Source organism: Vigna radiata, chromosome 8, assembly GCF_000741045.1.
Source record: "Vigna radiata var. radiata cultivar VC1973A chromosome 8, Vradiata_ver6, whole genome shotgun sequence".
In the NCBI taxonomy this organism is placed as follows: domain Eukaryota; kingdom Viridiplantae; phylum Streptophyta; class Magnoliopsida; order Fabales; family Fabaceae; genus Vigna; species Vigna radiata.
In genome coordinates, this window is record NC_028358.1 from 42,767,140 (window position 1) to 42,781,919 (window position 14,780).

A 14,780-nucleotide genomic window follows, 5' to 3' on the forward strand; every position below is an offset into this window, starting at 1 on the left:
GTACTACACAGAAAAATGTTATTATGTTGTTAATACAAGAATGATTAACACTCTAATGTTGTTTTTCATATGCTGCTGTCGGTAATTATGCTCAGTTTTGTTTGGATGTTCGGTTTTATATCATAAATATGCTTATTTTGATGTTAGAGGTAATTAGATCTTCGCTTCAGCTCTGCTTTTAATTGGGACATTGAGAAATTAGTTAAAATATCCCCATAATCAGATATTTGTATTTTCCTGTGTATTTAATTACTGTCAAGGTTTCCAGGGAGTGTAGTGGATTCTACCATCAATGAGCTAAAGTGTATAACAAGCCTGGTCAAGAACCCCGAAACAATATTGATTGTAAATTCTACTTATTTCTATGAAGAGAGATGGATAAAAAGTGAAAATAGGGAATTGTGGCTGAGGATGAGCAGTGGAAGTGTTGTTACTGTGATTTTGTTTGAGTGTCATGGATACACTGATACCAACGCTGAGAGTACAGAGTCTCTTACGAGTGACTACTCAAATGAATAGAAAGAATGCAATATGTTGTAAAAAACGAAGAAAAAGACAAATGCACATGGACAAGTGTAAAGTGAATAGTCCCTTATTTTACCTTCAAGTATAATTTATGTAAACCGATGATATAATTAAGAGTGGTTATGATGTGGTGTGGTATATCTTCTGTTAATAAAAAATTTCTGCAGTGATTTTATAAATTCATATCAATCTTATCTTTTGTTCTTATCAGTAAATTTAACAATAAGATCTTAATTTATTGTTTGGATTTCATAGATTTGTGAACCTTTTTAACTCAGTTCATTCAAGTGGTGTAACTAACCATACTCTGACAAAACATCAAATGTACTCAAATATTACATCTGTTCTTGTATCAACATAAAAGAAGCCAGCCACTTATATTTTATTATAATTTTAACTACTATTTTACTTTAAAATATAAGCCTATATTGATACAATAATAATATTAAATTTAAAATGAAAAAGTAACGAATGGAAAGAAACAAGAGTTCTTTTTTCTTCTAAAAACATTTCAACTGAGAAAGAAAACTTGTGCAAACACTTTTATCAAAAACTAATTTATAAAATATCACTTTTTTTTTTTGTTATTCCCATTTATACAGATAAATAGTGAGTCAGGAGCAGTACGGGTACCTGTACCCGCTCAATCGTTATCCCTAACTACAACAAAACACCAAAAGCACAAAAGGAAAACTTCAAAAGATAAAAGGAAGTGAACAGGTGTGATTCATGTACAGAAACAAGTGTTAAGAATCAAAACTTTGAATTAGAACAAACAAGCTTTTGATGGCGAACCAAGAAAAGAATACAACAAGAAACCCCTCCAAAATATAAACTTTCTTTAATGAGAAGCCACCTTTCCTTTACTAACTAAATATATAGGAGCTTCAGACACTCTATTTGCCTTTTCTTTTACCATTTTTACCAAACTTTTTACCCTTTCTCGACTTGCTTTTGATATAAGAAGTCCTGTTGGCCTTTTTCTGCCTTTCCTTTCGAATTTGATCCATATCTTTGATTTCTGGACGCACATGAGCATTGGGCATTGAATGCTGCCTTTAAAATTCCTACGACCTCTTTGGTAAGATCCTGTATAACAAGAATTCATAAAGTTTCACGTTTAGTTTTTACATTAAACAAAAATATCCTACAAGAATACATTATCTTTGACATTACCAACCAATAGTTACAACACAACTATCTACTAGAAGGTTGAGAAACATGACACAGAAATGCGACAGATTCAAAAGTGAGATCAGGAGTTTTAAATGTTATATAGGAACAGTTGACAAGTTTGTAGCTTTGACTGAGATATAAAACAATAAGGTAAATTCAATTTATGGCTATGAATACGCTTTTCAATGTAATCTCAATATAGTATAGCAAGACCTACATGCTTACTAAGCTTGATCCTTATTCTGATTAAACATCAAAACAAAGACTATAACATAAACAATGTTTTGATTCGTATATATTTCGTAGAGTCAAGTAAACTTCAATAATACCAATTTCTCAAGAAGACAACAAATATATGGGTATTTTACATGCAAATGCCCAGAAAATTCTTAATCCTGGAAATGAGAGAACTCATGCAGCCTTCTACTGAAGGTTGATTTGTCCAAATCCAAATTTCAGCAGTAGCCACATATCTTTTCCTTATTATCCTTAGATTGCTGTTCTTCGTGGACCAAATTTATAATATTCTCATGAATGGCTCTTTTCCTTTTCATCACATCGCCCCACTGGAAGGGCCCTGCAATTATTGAGCATCACGTTCGATGTATAGGAAAAGTACAAAGATAACAATATAGAGATCATAACTAATTTCAAGGGGGCTATTTTGGTCGCAAGGAGCATAAACTTTAATATGATATATAACAGAGCATAAATGAAACACTGACAATGACATTCAATATATATAAATGAAAACCCAGTCATGAATACAAATACCCAAATCTAAAAAATAAATAAGAACGTGCTTGGAAACGGGCATAGAAAGTAAAACAATAAGAATGTGACAGGAGATTGGGAAATTTACTTCAAAAGATAAATGCTGAACTAATGGCTATGACATTAATTATATTGAAATGGAAAATGTTACGTCGTACAAGAGAAGCATTGATTTTAATCCCTGGAAGAGGGGGAACAACAACAATTTTACTCTACATACCAAATCAAACAATGAAATTATGGAATTGGACCATAAAATGGAATTCTACACTTGACATAATGTGGATGATGTATTTAAAGAATAAATTCACCTGTTGATGCTTTGATTTAGCAGCTTCTCCTTCAGATTCCAAAATGGTTTGTTTTGGCCTGAAATTGAGTGATTAAAGCAATGTAACTGTAGAATCTACAGAAAGAATACGAGTAGAAAGGATTCCTGCATGACATAATCTTACACTCGCCTAAACTTCTTCAAATGCTCAGAAAATGCAAGTGCTATTAACTCCCCCGTTTCCAACACCTTCATGACCATTGGATGCAGCCCTTCACGAGGCAAATCCTTTACTCTTTTGATGGACTCCTTGGCAGGTAAGGGTTTTGTTTTTGAATATAAACGAAAAGCATTTTTACAGGTCCTTTGCAACAATTCCAGTTCTGCAGAAGTATCAGTAACTTCCCTGACTGTCTGAAAAAAGGTCAATGACTTTTTGTGGCAAACGACAATAAATGGTTTCTCTATTTGCCATTGCCTGGTCATATCTAGACATTACACCATCCATATCCTGCAAGAGCTCCTCTTAGTGGGAGCAGGTTTGATGGGTTTTGAAAGAAACAAATGAAGATCCAAGAGGTAGGCCATATCATCAAGAGTCACAAAAGAATATGCAGTACCAGTCCGACCAGCCCTTCCAACTCGATGGACAAATATTTTAGGCTTGGGGGAAGTCCCAATTGATAACATTATCAAGCAATGGAATGTCAACGCCATGAGCCGCAATGTCGGTGACAATCAACATGGTCTTCCTAGACCTAAACCTGGATACATGGATTTTAAGAGCATCCTGATCCATGTCGCCGTAACACACAGACAGCTCAGTACCCTCTTGGCGAAACAAGACATTGAGAAACTCTACATGATGTTTGGTGGACACAAAAATCAATGTCTGTTTGAAAATTTTATCACTACAAACACAGTTCTCGTCAGGAAAACTCCTACAAGATAAACACAACTCGCCTACAACAGTTTTGCCCCACAAATCCAACGTCAACTACACCAGTCATCACACCTACAGTTACACTAACCATCAACACAGTTCCTTCCACCAATCCAATCCACAATTTCCCCCACCAATCCGGCTGCAAACCTATGAGAGACTCTATCTCCTCCAAACACATGCTGAAACCAATTCACCACCACAAGAACTGCTTGCAAATTGAATCACATAAGGAGGTAAACATATTGAATCAAAATAACCGAAGGACAAACTGCAAACATGCCAAAACTTTTTAAATTGATGAAGGTATAAAGGACTCATCATTGATTCTAACTGAAGTAAATATATATTAGCAGCAAAAGTCAGTCCACATCCACACAATAAGGAAAGTCAATATCTTGAAGTGTGATTCTCCCCATGTACAAATCATTTACATGATCGGTGCAGAGAGGGAGGCACTTACGGTTTAGGCTTTCATGAATTACACCCATCCCTTNCACCCNTTTTTCTNTCTCTGATGAGTTCACATTCAATCTGTTGTGCAGCAAATAGACCCGATATAAGATTGTGGTTGTCTTGTCACAGAAATGGGCAATGCATTGTGATGGAGGCTCATCGGATGCCAACCTTACTACAGCCAAAGATAAAGCCCCATCGACTGGTTTTGGATCAGAAAGATTTCTATCTCCCATCATCTTAACCTCTCTTTCTGTTGGAAAATGCACTTCATAATTTNCATTCATATCATAGACCTTCAAATCTTTGCTAAAATGTTTTATCACTTCACGCTTGGTGGATTCATGCTTCTCTGCTAAAGTCAAGATACAAGAGAACCTCAAATGATAAGATACAACAGTTTTGACCATCTTGAAGTTGTGGCAGCAGCAGAAATAATCGAGCCACCTTCTTGCTATGCCAGCATACCACTTGATAATATCAGTATCCTCAAGTGCAACCAGAAATTCAATTGGCCTTGGTCGACCCATATGATTTGTAAACCCAACCAACTTCACAGCCTTTCTTATGAGTATNTCTGGTGCCTCAACTTTCATACAGAGGCTTGTCAAATCCTCAACTGTTCCTTTGGAATAACTTTGTTCTTCTTCTTCCTTTACTCTTCTTTCCTCTTCCTCNATCGCCTTCCTAGCTTTTGTAGGATTCAAATGTTTATCAACCTGCTCCTGAAACTTATCGTAAGCATCAACAAGTTCAGGTGGCAATTGATTTCTGATGTGTCTCAACTTAAGAAAATCACCAGCAGATAGATTTCGATGCCATTCTTGACACTCGTCTATGTTCCCCAAGAACTCCTGAACTACTTCATCAGCCCAAGATCTAAAAATATCTCGGACCTCGCTTTCAATACTAAAATCAAATTTAAATCCATCACTCTGCTTGATCTTTTTATAAACATGACTAAATATCTTTAAACCCAAATTCCTTCGATTCCTAGCCCTGGCATTTCTCAATTCAAGAGCCCTAACTTCTTTCTGCCTGAGGTACTTCTTTCGTGCTCTGATTGCTTTCTCTGACATAGGTGGGCGTAAAACTGAAGGCCTAACAGCTTGCAACTCCATCCCAAGAAACACAATCTTCTCCGACCCAGCGCTATGAATTGCAGTATTCACCTTATCAACACGTAAACCCAAACCAAGTTCCAAACTCTTGACNACTGCCGTCCTCAACTCCATGGCCAACATCTTCGACCCTGATGTGGCAACAAGTATCTCATCCAAGTACCTCACCGCATACACCTTCACAGGCTTGTAAAACACATCAGAATCCAAACCTGAACCAATCATCTTNGGATCCAATTCCCGATTCTCTCGATTCTCCCGCAGNCGCATCTCTTGAATCTCTTTATCAAAGCCATCAAAGTAAACATTCATCAAAATAGAACACANNCCACATTCCTGAGGAAGCCCCCTTCCCAGCCAATCCCCACCCAATTCAATCACCAAAGCCTTGCATTGAAACAACCTCTTTATCAAATCAATGAAAACGACATCATTCACTTTGCGTTCAATAACAGAACACAGCTTCTCCACATGGAAATGTTCAAACCCGTGAGGCTTGAACCTCACGGTGAACCACCAACTAGGGTTCTCGACGGAGTTTTTCAAGTACCTTATGGCAGTGTGTCGTCCCATTCCGACGCGGCCACCGTAGCAAAATGTGACGAAGCGTTCGTCGTACACGATTTCCAACACCATCCGAATGGCCTCAACCACAACTTTGAGCTTCAAATTGGGCAAAACCAAAGGCAAAGAAGAAGCAGTTTTACTGGAGGGCGTTAGTGTGACGCAACATGCTTCCACGTTGAAACGGTTTTCGCGGAGCTCCCGGGACGTGGTCTCGATGCTGAAGCGGCCCTGGAGCGAGGCCGGTCGTAAGGGAGCGGCTGCAAGATTTTGGCATGCGGTGAAGAGTACGAGGGGTGAAGCGACGACGTTTTTGATGAGGTTGGTGAAGCTTCCATGGGCGTACTGGTTGAGAACGAGGGTCTTGAGTTGGGATTTGGTGAGAGGTTCCCACTCTAAGGATTGGAGTTGGAGCGGCAATGCTGAGAAAAGTTTGGATTTTGGAGAAGACTGAGGAGATAACAGAAACCCATGCGCATTATTGCAGGTGATGATGGTCCTTCTTATGCGCAACAGTGCCACCATGGAAGACCGAAGACAGAAACACAGACCAAATTTTCTTTCTCTGAGTAAGAATTACAAATATCACTCCTTTTTCTTTTTGTTATTCCCATTTATACAGAGAGGAGTATCAAATGACTCCTTTATTGTTTCTTTCTCAGAAATTTTGCTTTGATAAAGGGACAATAACGTAATAGGAAAATGAGATGACACTGTACATACAACTTGAAAAAAATTGCTATGAAAAATATTTTTTAAAACGATATGATTATCATTTCACAATCTTTATAAAAGTAAAATAATCTTAGCAAAAAGTTAACTTTTATATTTCTATATTAAAAAAAAGTAATGAGAAGTGGTATCAAAAGAGTAAAAAAATTATAATATCAAGGTATCATTGTCCTTATATAATATATCAGGCTTAATTTAATTTTAAAATAAATATAACAATATACAAACATATCAACATTGTTTTTCAGATATTATTTTAAATAACAAATGTGTTTTTAAATTAATCTTTTATTTTTACTTTTATTTAAATTTAATAAAGTTAGTCTCATTCTTTATTTTTATTTTCTCTTTCTAATAATTTTTCCTCTACTTTTCTTTAAAAGTTTTTTCCACTGTTTATTTATTTTAAAATCTTATCACATATAGTTCAAGAGTTAGGAGACATTTTTACCTAATTAAATTTTTAAGTAAGAGTAAGTTTCTATTTATTCTAAAATTATTCATTTTTTAGTTTTGTATGGTTTTAGTGATTAATTTTAATGAGATCAATTGAGATAAGTGATTCTTTGAATTTGTTGACTTTGAATTTTTTGTTTTGTTTAAATATTTATTTTAGATATTTTGTTATGAGTAATTGTGTTTCTTGAGTTACAAAACCTTGACTATGATGAAAGTTATTATCATACAAGGGAAACTAGAAAAAAATTATACATTCAAATTTGTGTGATGATGATATTGTGATAAATAGTTGAGATAATGAACATTGTTTTATGGAATGATTATTTGTGTTATTTTATTAAGTTAAACTGCATAATTTGAGTGAGTAAATTGATTTACGATGTATATTAGTATTGAAAATCTAAATATGAGTTTAAGTTTCACGTTGAATAAAATTGAGAAAGTAAAATATCATATTAAGAGTGAAGACTCATTAATTTCTTGTCTTAAAATTTTGAATAAAGTCTGGTATCAATCTTTTATACAGTTGAACTCAAATCTTATAAGTTAATATGGTACAAAGATATCAAATTTTAAATCATGTAGTCTCACTAAATGACACCTTAATACTGTTGAGCATAAGAGAGAATTTTCGTTCAAAAGAGTCTATGTTTTTAGATTAGTCATCCTCCATTGGGCGAGCTAAATGAAGTTGGCTCTGAGGCGTTGGATAAGAATAGAGAATTCTTAAACAATGTTTTATTTGAAATATGAGAGTTTCTTCACAATACTCCGCTCACTAAAATAGTGTTTGTTTCCGCGAATCAACTGTGTCAACAAATGTAAGTTTGCATGGATGAAGGACGTTTTTTCACATGATTTGGAAAGATACACAGGAACAAATTTGGAGAGATGAATAAAAGATTAATCTTCACAAAATGTACAAAAATATGAAGGATGGAATGTTCACATTAAAAATTTGACCAAAATATAATTTAAGTACGATGAAGAAAAATGAAAGAAAAAGAATTGATTTCATTATTGTTACTATATATATTTAAATAATCGATTATTATTTTACATTTCATATAAATAATAATAAAATTAATATAAATAATAACAATAAGTTATAATTATAACAATATTATCATCATTGTAAATTTTTATTAACATTTAATAATTTTAATTTTATTTAATATAATTTTTATTATTTATATTTAAATTTATATCACTTTTATTCTTAAGAGTAAAGAGATAATAATTTAATTTTATGAATTAGCATATTTTTTTAATACATAAATTTGTATCTTCGTATAAAAAAAGATTAAATCTCACATATATAAAAAATTTACATCGATCAAGTTTAAAGTGAATTTTATTTCATACTTAAATTTATAGTTATAACTCTTGAGAGAGTTATGACAGGTGTATAATATCTAAGTTTATTTAGTACATGAATTTTTCAAAAACAAAATCAAAAGTCATTTTGTGATAGATATTTGATTTTTTGTGAAAATTGAATCGTGAGGATAATAATAATATTATGTTTAGTGTATTTCAATTTTCATTAACTTATTTATGTGATGTTGTGACATTCACTCATTATATATATATAGTTTTTACAACATGTTATTAGTTATGTAATAATGGAATTAGTGATAATAGTTAAAAAAGTTGTTTTAATTCAAGCCTTAAAGCTGCAGTCACTAATTAAAATACAGTTTCTTTACTTTAATATTTAAATTTTTAAAAATATATATTTAAACACAATTTTAATTTATTTTATTTTAAAATTAACACCGTGATTTCATGATAAAAAAAAATATACGTAGAGACTTCTTTTTTAAAGTACAGCCGGAGACAAAAATAATTAGAAGTTATGATTTCAACGAAGACTATTGTAGTCTTTTAAAATCAAATTCTTCATTTCAATCAACACTCTCATTTAATATTGTATTTGAAAAAGTAGAAGTCATGATTTCAAGCGAGATATTTTTTTTCAAAAAGTATATGTAATAACAAAAAATCAATTTTTAATCTCTCCAAATCTAAAATCTCTAAAAAAGTTAGCATTATTTCTTTTAATAAAATGATTACGCTTTTAACAATTAAAAATATAATCACCTGTAACCTATTTTTTGAGGCCAAAAGTAGTCACTAAAAATTAATAAGAGATTGAAACTATCAATTTCTAAGAAAAAAAAAATAAACGAATGGAGGGAAGAAATCATTATTTAAATCATATTATTTTATTAATATTAAAAAAAAAAACATCAGTCTGATAAAATAAACTGAAATAGAAGGTTGTACCATTCATGAAGCATAAGGAGAAAGATTATTTATATTGGATATGTTTATGATACCTTTCTTCTTCTTGCAAGAGTCTTAAATTAAAGCCCAATTAGTGTGGGTATGGGCCCACCGAATCCCATGTGAAAAAGCATAACGGTCCCACATGCCCTTTGCTTTGGTCACGTGCTTCCACTCACTCACTCGCACGCAAAACCAAGCCGAAAGTAACTGGGACCCACCCTTCAACTAATCTCATTCTTTTCTCACCAAATCTTAACCTAGCTTCCCTAATCATATTAATATTGTTTGATTAAATACTAATAGTAAGAATAATTAATGCAAATAATATAGCTAAAAATAACAATGAATGAGAAACAATTGGTTTGATCTACAAGCATTTGGTGGCAGATTGACAGCAACATTCTGGCACATGTTGCACTCTTCTGTTATTTCCACTTCAATACCTAAATTAAACGAAACCTAGATCAACTACCTATGTTTATTACCTCTAAGAAAAAACTAACAACTTTTATTTAATGACATTACGAAAGGGACATAAATTAAAATGAAAAGTGTGACCGCGTCAAACAGACCAATCAGTGTCCAGTGCGCGCCACCAGCACCGAAACAAGTGACTTTAGTTAGTGTCGGTTAAGGAAATCCACTCCTTTTATTTTAGGAAACTCGATTAATTGCTTTTTTGTTTTTACATGCCAGTGAAAAAAAAGGGATTTTCTGCATCCACGAATGAATATTATTATTACTATTTTAATATTCTATAAAATTTGTGATTAAATTATAGTTGCAACCCTAGTTTTTAAAATTTAGTTATTTTGGGAAATTTTTTTAAAAAGTTAGGATAAAGTGCTTTTACGCGGATTACATGGAAGTAAGCATGATTTACGGTAGATAAAACGATAAAATGCGCACCCGCGTTTTCTGTTTTTCTCACTAACGTCAGTAGTAGAATTCATTCATCTGTGTGTACACACCACACCATTCCCATGTGACTCTCTGCCCCTTTTCTCATCATCACATTTTCTTTTCTCTGTCTTGCACTCAATCTCCCAATCCAAGCACCGTTCTTTGATTCGATGTAATCTCAGCGCCTGGGTTAAGAGATTCTGACCTTCCCCCATGAAGGTTGTGATTTGTGTTCACTACTTGTTTCGACGCCGGAATTTTTTTGCTTGGTTCTTCTCTGAAATAAAAAATGGCGGCGTGAGTTGTTGAGTGTGAGTTCTGAAGTCATTTTAGATAACAAAATGAAGTTTTTTCCCTTCATTGGGTTCCTGTTCCTCGTGTCACTGTTTCTCAGCTCGGTTTCAGCTTTTTCTCCGACTGGGTCGATTCGGCATCGCGTCAAGTTTATCATAGGTTCGGTTTTCTCCTTCGTTCTCGCTTCTGAATACGGTAATGGGTTGGGTGTGGATCGTGGAAAGATTGAGACTTGGAATGAAAGATCAAAAATTGGTGTCAGCTTTTGCTTCATGCTGGATTTCCTAATTTTTGTCTGCGAGGATCGGGGAAATGGAAAGTTGGGATGCCTTAGAATGTTTGCATTTTAGATTATTGGGGGTTTTGGTTAATTTCATCAGCTTTTGCTTTGCTTGCACGTGTGATTTGGTTAATTTTTTTTGTCTGTATCAATTTTTCAGGGGAGGGAGAAGAGAATTTGGGTCAATGGAAGAGTGAATTCACTCAGGTAGCTCCAGCACCAGGGCCTAAAGGTGTGGATGTTCTTATTCTGGCGGCAAACAGGACCAATAGACCTGACATTCTGCGAGGATTCCAACGCTATCGAGGTGGTTGGGATATTGCAGATCAGCATTATTGGGCTGTAAGTGCCGTTTTTCCTTCCCTGATCATCGTGTTTTAAAATGGATGGATGATTTGTTTTATGATCAAAGCCAATTCCATGTTGAGAAGTGGAGTTCTTGCATGTTGCCTAACAATTCTCATCGAACATCCTAGAATCCTATTGTTCTCCACTTTCCATCTGTTTGGTTGTTTACATGTCTTTCTATATTGAATGTCATTGTCATTAGGAAATGTAGATACGCAAAAGTAATGTTTTCTTTAACAGTAGTCCTGGGGAGAGTTTTGTAGAGTTTTTATGAAGCTTATTTGGATTTATGACTCCTGTAAGTTTTTTTAACTTAATCAAATAAGTTTTGTCGTTATACTTGTGAAATTTATGGCTATCTCATTTAGTAAGAGATCATTAAATGATCACATAATAGGTTGTTTGTTCAAATAGACTCTTACTGTTTTTAGAACACGCCCAAAAACAGAAGGAAGAAGAGAAAAGAGAAAGAAGAAGAGATGCTGAACAGAAAATTTTATTTCTCACTTCTGTATATCACGTGTACAGCGTTGCAATGTATATAGCATACAATTAAAATAGATAGTTAACTGCTCACTGTCTAACTAACATATCACCACTGACTGATTGAACTAACTCAATTATTTACTACAATTACACCCCTACATACCACTGTGATAGTTCTTTGCACATTGAAGTCATGATGACCATTGCCACCACTGTATAGTTAACAGCTGAAGATGTACATCTATTCCTTAACTAGTTTATATCTAGGGCTTTAGTTTTCATTTTTGTTTCCTTTGTTTTTTTTTTGTCAAATTTGATGTTTGGAGCCTATTGTTCAGTTACACGGTTTGTTCTATCTTTTAGTAATCTATTCTTCTGATTTCACTGCAGTCTGTTGGATTCACTGGTGCAGCTGGTTTTATCCTTGCTGCCCTGTGGTTTATCTCGTTTGGCTTGGCGCTTGTGATTCATCTATGTTGTGGATGGGCAATTACCATAAAGGGCAAAGGATCAAATCATTCACAAAGGATTTGTCTTATACTTCTTATATCATTCACTTTTGCTGCTGCGTAAGTCTCTATTTCCAAGCTCCCTTTGTTAATTTCTTCGTGGGATGCTGTATTTCCTCAAAATTGTCCTTGTTCTTCCCCATTTATCATAGATACGGAAAAAAAAAGTAGTAAGCTATTTGCATAATTGATAATCAATAATTCAAAATTACGTGCTATGATGTTTTATTTTGGTTTTCACTTTTCAGTGAAAAAATACCAAATGATGATGATAATTTAGTGATAATATCTTTTTGCTCAATACATGTAAAATTTCTATATACTGCCAGCTCTAGGTTTTATTCATCACAAATTCAAGTGTGGATACTAACATACATACCCTGTTCTTTTAATTACACAGGACTGGATGTATCCTCCTTTCTGTTGGGCAGGATAAATTTCATGGTCAAGCCTTGGACACCCTTCATTATTTTGTCAATCAGTCAGATTATACAGTGCAAACTCTAAGAAATGTCACAGAGTATCTCTCCCTTGCAAAAACTATCAATGTCACTAGGATTGTTCTTCCATCTGATGTCATGGATGGTATTGACAAGCTGAATGTGGATCTAAATACTGCAGCAGACACACTTTCTGAGAAGACAAATGAAAATTCAGTAAAAATTCGAAGAGTATTCAATGATGTGTATGTAATCATAAAACTAATTCTAGAGTTATACCCCATCCATGAATGATACTAAAACCGTGTACATTTTGCAGGCGTCTAGCTTTGTATGTTGTAGCAGCTGTGATGCTCTTGTTGGCTCTTGTTGGGCTAGGTATTTCTTGATCATAAAGTTATGAAGAAATTGAGCTAATTTTATATTTATGTTCCCAAGCTCTTGGTTATAGCTGACTCTTATTTTTATTTTTTTGCAGTCCTTTCTGTCCTTGGATATCAGCACGCAATCCTCATGTAAGTTATGTTTGTCTATGTCTATTGGTGTTACGTTTGTTTATCATGCCTCATATACATTAGTCCTTGTTATGTTGTTCTTGTCTGAATTCTTAAAATATTTTGCAGATTTGTTATCACTGGATGGTTACTGGTTGCTACCACATTCATTCTTTGTGGAGTATTCATGATCCTTAATAAGTAAGTCATTATATCTAATATATCTTAGTTTAAATTATTAACAACCAATTATCTTTATGTTATGGAATTTCTGTATGTTCAAAAGCTAACATTAACAACCAAACCTGATATGAAGAAGCTGTTTCTTTTATAGCGCAATTTCTGATACCTGCATGGCTATGGGAGAATGGGTGGCAAATCCACACACCGAATCTGCTCTTAGTAATGTCCTTCCGTGTGTTGATCAGAGTACCACAAACCAAACACTCTTCCAAAGTAAGCAAGTGGTCACCAACATTGCAAATGTTGTCAATGAGTTCATCTATAATTCTGCAAACCTAAATATAACACAAGGAAGTCCTGGCTACTACAATCAGTCTGGGCCTGTAATGCCATCTTTATGCTACCCTTTTGACTCTCAGCTTCAAGAGCGTCAATGTACAGATCAGGAAGTTTCTTCCGCCAATGCCTCAATGGTAATTTTCTTCATCACTTGGTGGCTTTTAGAAGCTTTATTTCACTGCCCTCCGGTCAAAAATTCAAGTGTGTTTCTATTGAGAGAAATGTTAGTTCTTTTAAGCTTTGGATTCTCAGTAGAACGCTGAAGTGGTAAAAAATTTGAGTGCTATGAACTCCATGTGCGTGTCATATAATTTGTTTAATGCCAAATGAAAGCATTTTACATAACTTGTGACTATTTTAATTATTTTCCATGGCCCCATAGGAAATCTGATGAAAAGTAGTATCTCAATAGTTATAATTTTTTTACATCGTGTTCTATTATCGATTTCTGCAAGTAGTATAATTTAGTTCGTTGATTAAAATTTTTCAGGTTTGGAAGAACTTTGAATGTGAGGTATCTGAATCTGGCATTTGCACTACAGTTGGCAGGGTTACACCAGAGATTTACTTGCAGATAGTGGCTGCAGTGAATGAAAGCTATGCGTTAGAACATTACACTCCACCTTTACTTAGCCTTCAGAATTGCAATTTTGTGAGAGATGCATTCACAAAAATTACTTCAAGCTACTGTCCTCCATTAAACCACTACCTCAAGATTATCAATGTAGGACTTGGCCTCGTTTCAGTTGGTGTTCTGCTCTGCCTTGTTCTTTGGATACTCTATGCAAACCGCCCCCGAAGAGGGGAAGTGTTTGAGAAGTCATCCTTGGCAGAAACCGCCACAAATTTACCCTTGACAAATGCAAATACTGATGTATAGATTGTAAAATAAAAGTCAGTTGATAAAGTAGAGTTTTTTGTTTTAGAGTTCCTTACTATGTATCGGGATGAAACAAAGGTGCTGCGAAGCTGCATCTGAGCTTGAAAAGAAAAGCCAAAGCAAAGCCAGTCTACTACAACATTTTGTCCATATAAAGAAAGAAATTTCATTTTTGTTTTTAGCTTTAGATTCATCGTGACATGCAAACAAAGCTAGAACCACATTACTAATTTCAACCATTTTAAATTCTCAGTATTATCGATCAAACTTTTTTCTAAAGGAAGAATCAATCTCTAGTTGTACAATTAAAG

General features: G+C 34.1%; 2 protein-coding genes across 9 annotated transcripts; one reads left to right on the plus strand and one right to left on the minus strand.

Annotated features, from left to right (window-relative positions):
- Window positions 1-1,228: 1,228 nt before the first annotated feature.
- Window positions 1,229-6,545, minus strand: LOC106772382 (nuclear intron maturase 3, mitochondrial). 8 transcript variants are annotated; one of them, XM_022785718.1, is made up of 3 exons: window positions 2,931-6,545; window positions 2,787-2,844; window positions 1,229-1,614 (listed from the first exon to the last, which is right to left on the minus strand). In XM_022785718.1, the coding sequence occupies exon 1, from the start codon at window positions 6,353-6,355 to the stop codon at window positions 4,052-4,054; it is 2,304 nt and encodes a 767-aa protein (XP_022641439.1). In that variant the 5' UTR covers window positions 6,356-6,545; the 3' UTR covers window positions 1,229-1,614; window positions 2,787-2,844; window positions 2,931-4,051. The 8 variants fall into 8 exon arrangements, with proteins under 8 accessions (XP_022641439.1, XP_022641438.1, XP_014514250.1 ...); XM_022785717.1 differs by having other exon boundaries at window positions 1,229-2,267; XM_014658764.2 differs by having other exon boundaries at window positions 1,229-2,278.
- A 3,685-nt stretch (window positions 6,546-10,230) lies between these two features.
- On the plus strand, window positions 10,231-14,650 carry LOC106769736. The gene is made up of 9 exons (XM_014655472.2): window positions 10,231-10,669; window positions 10,951-11,132; window positions 12,015-12,193; window positions 12,534-12,818; window positions 12,893-12,951; window positions 13,052-13,088; window positions 13,197-13,268; window positions 13,402-13,723; window positions 14,080-14,650. Exons 1-9 carry the CDS (start codon window positions 10,558-10,560, stop codon window positions 14,467-14,469), a joined length of 1,638 nt encoding a protein of 545 aa, XP_014510958.1. The 5' UTR covers window positions 10,231-10,557; the 3' UTR covers window positions 14,470-14,650.
- The last annotated feature ends 130 nt before the right edge of the window (window positions 14,651-14,780 follow it).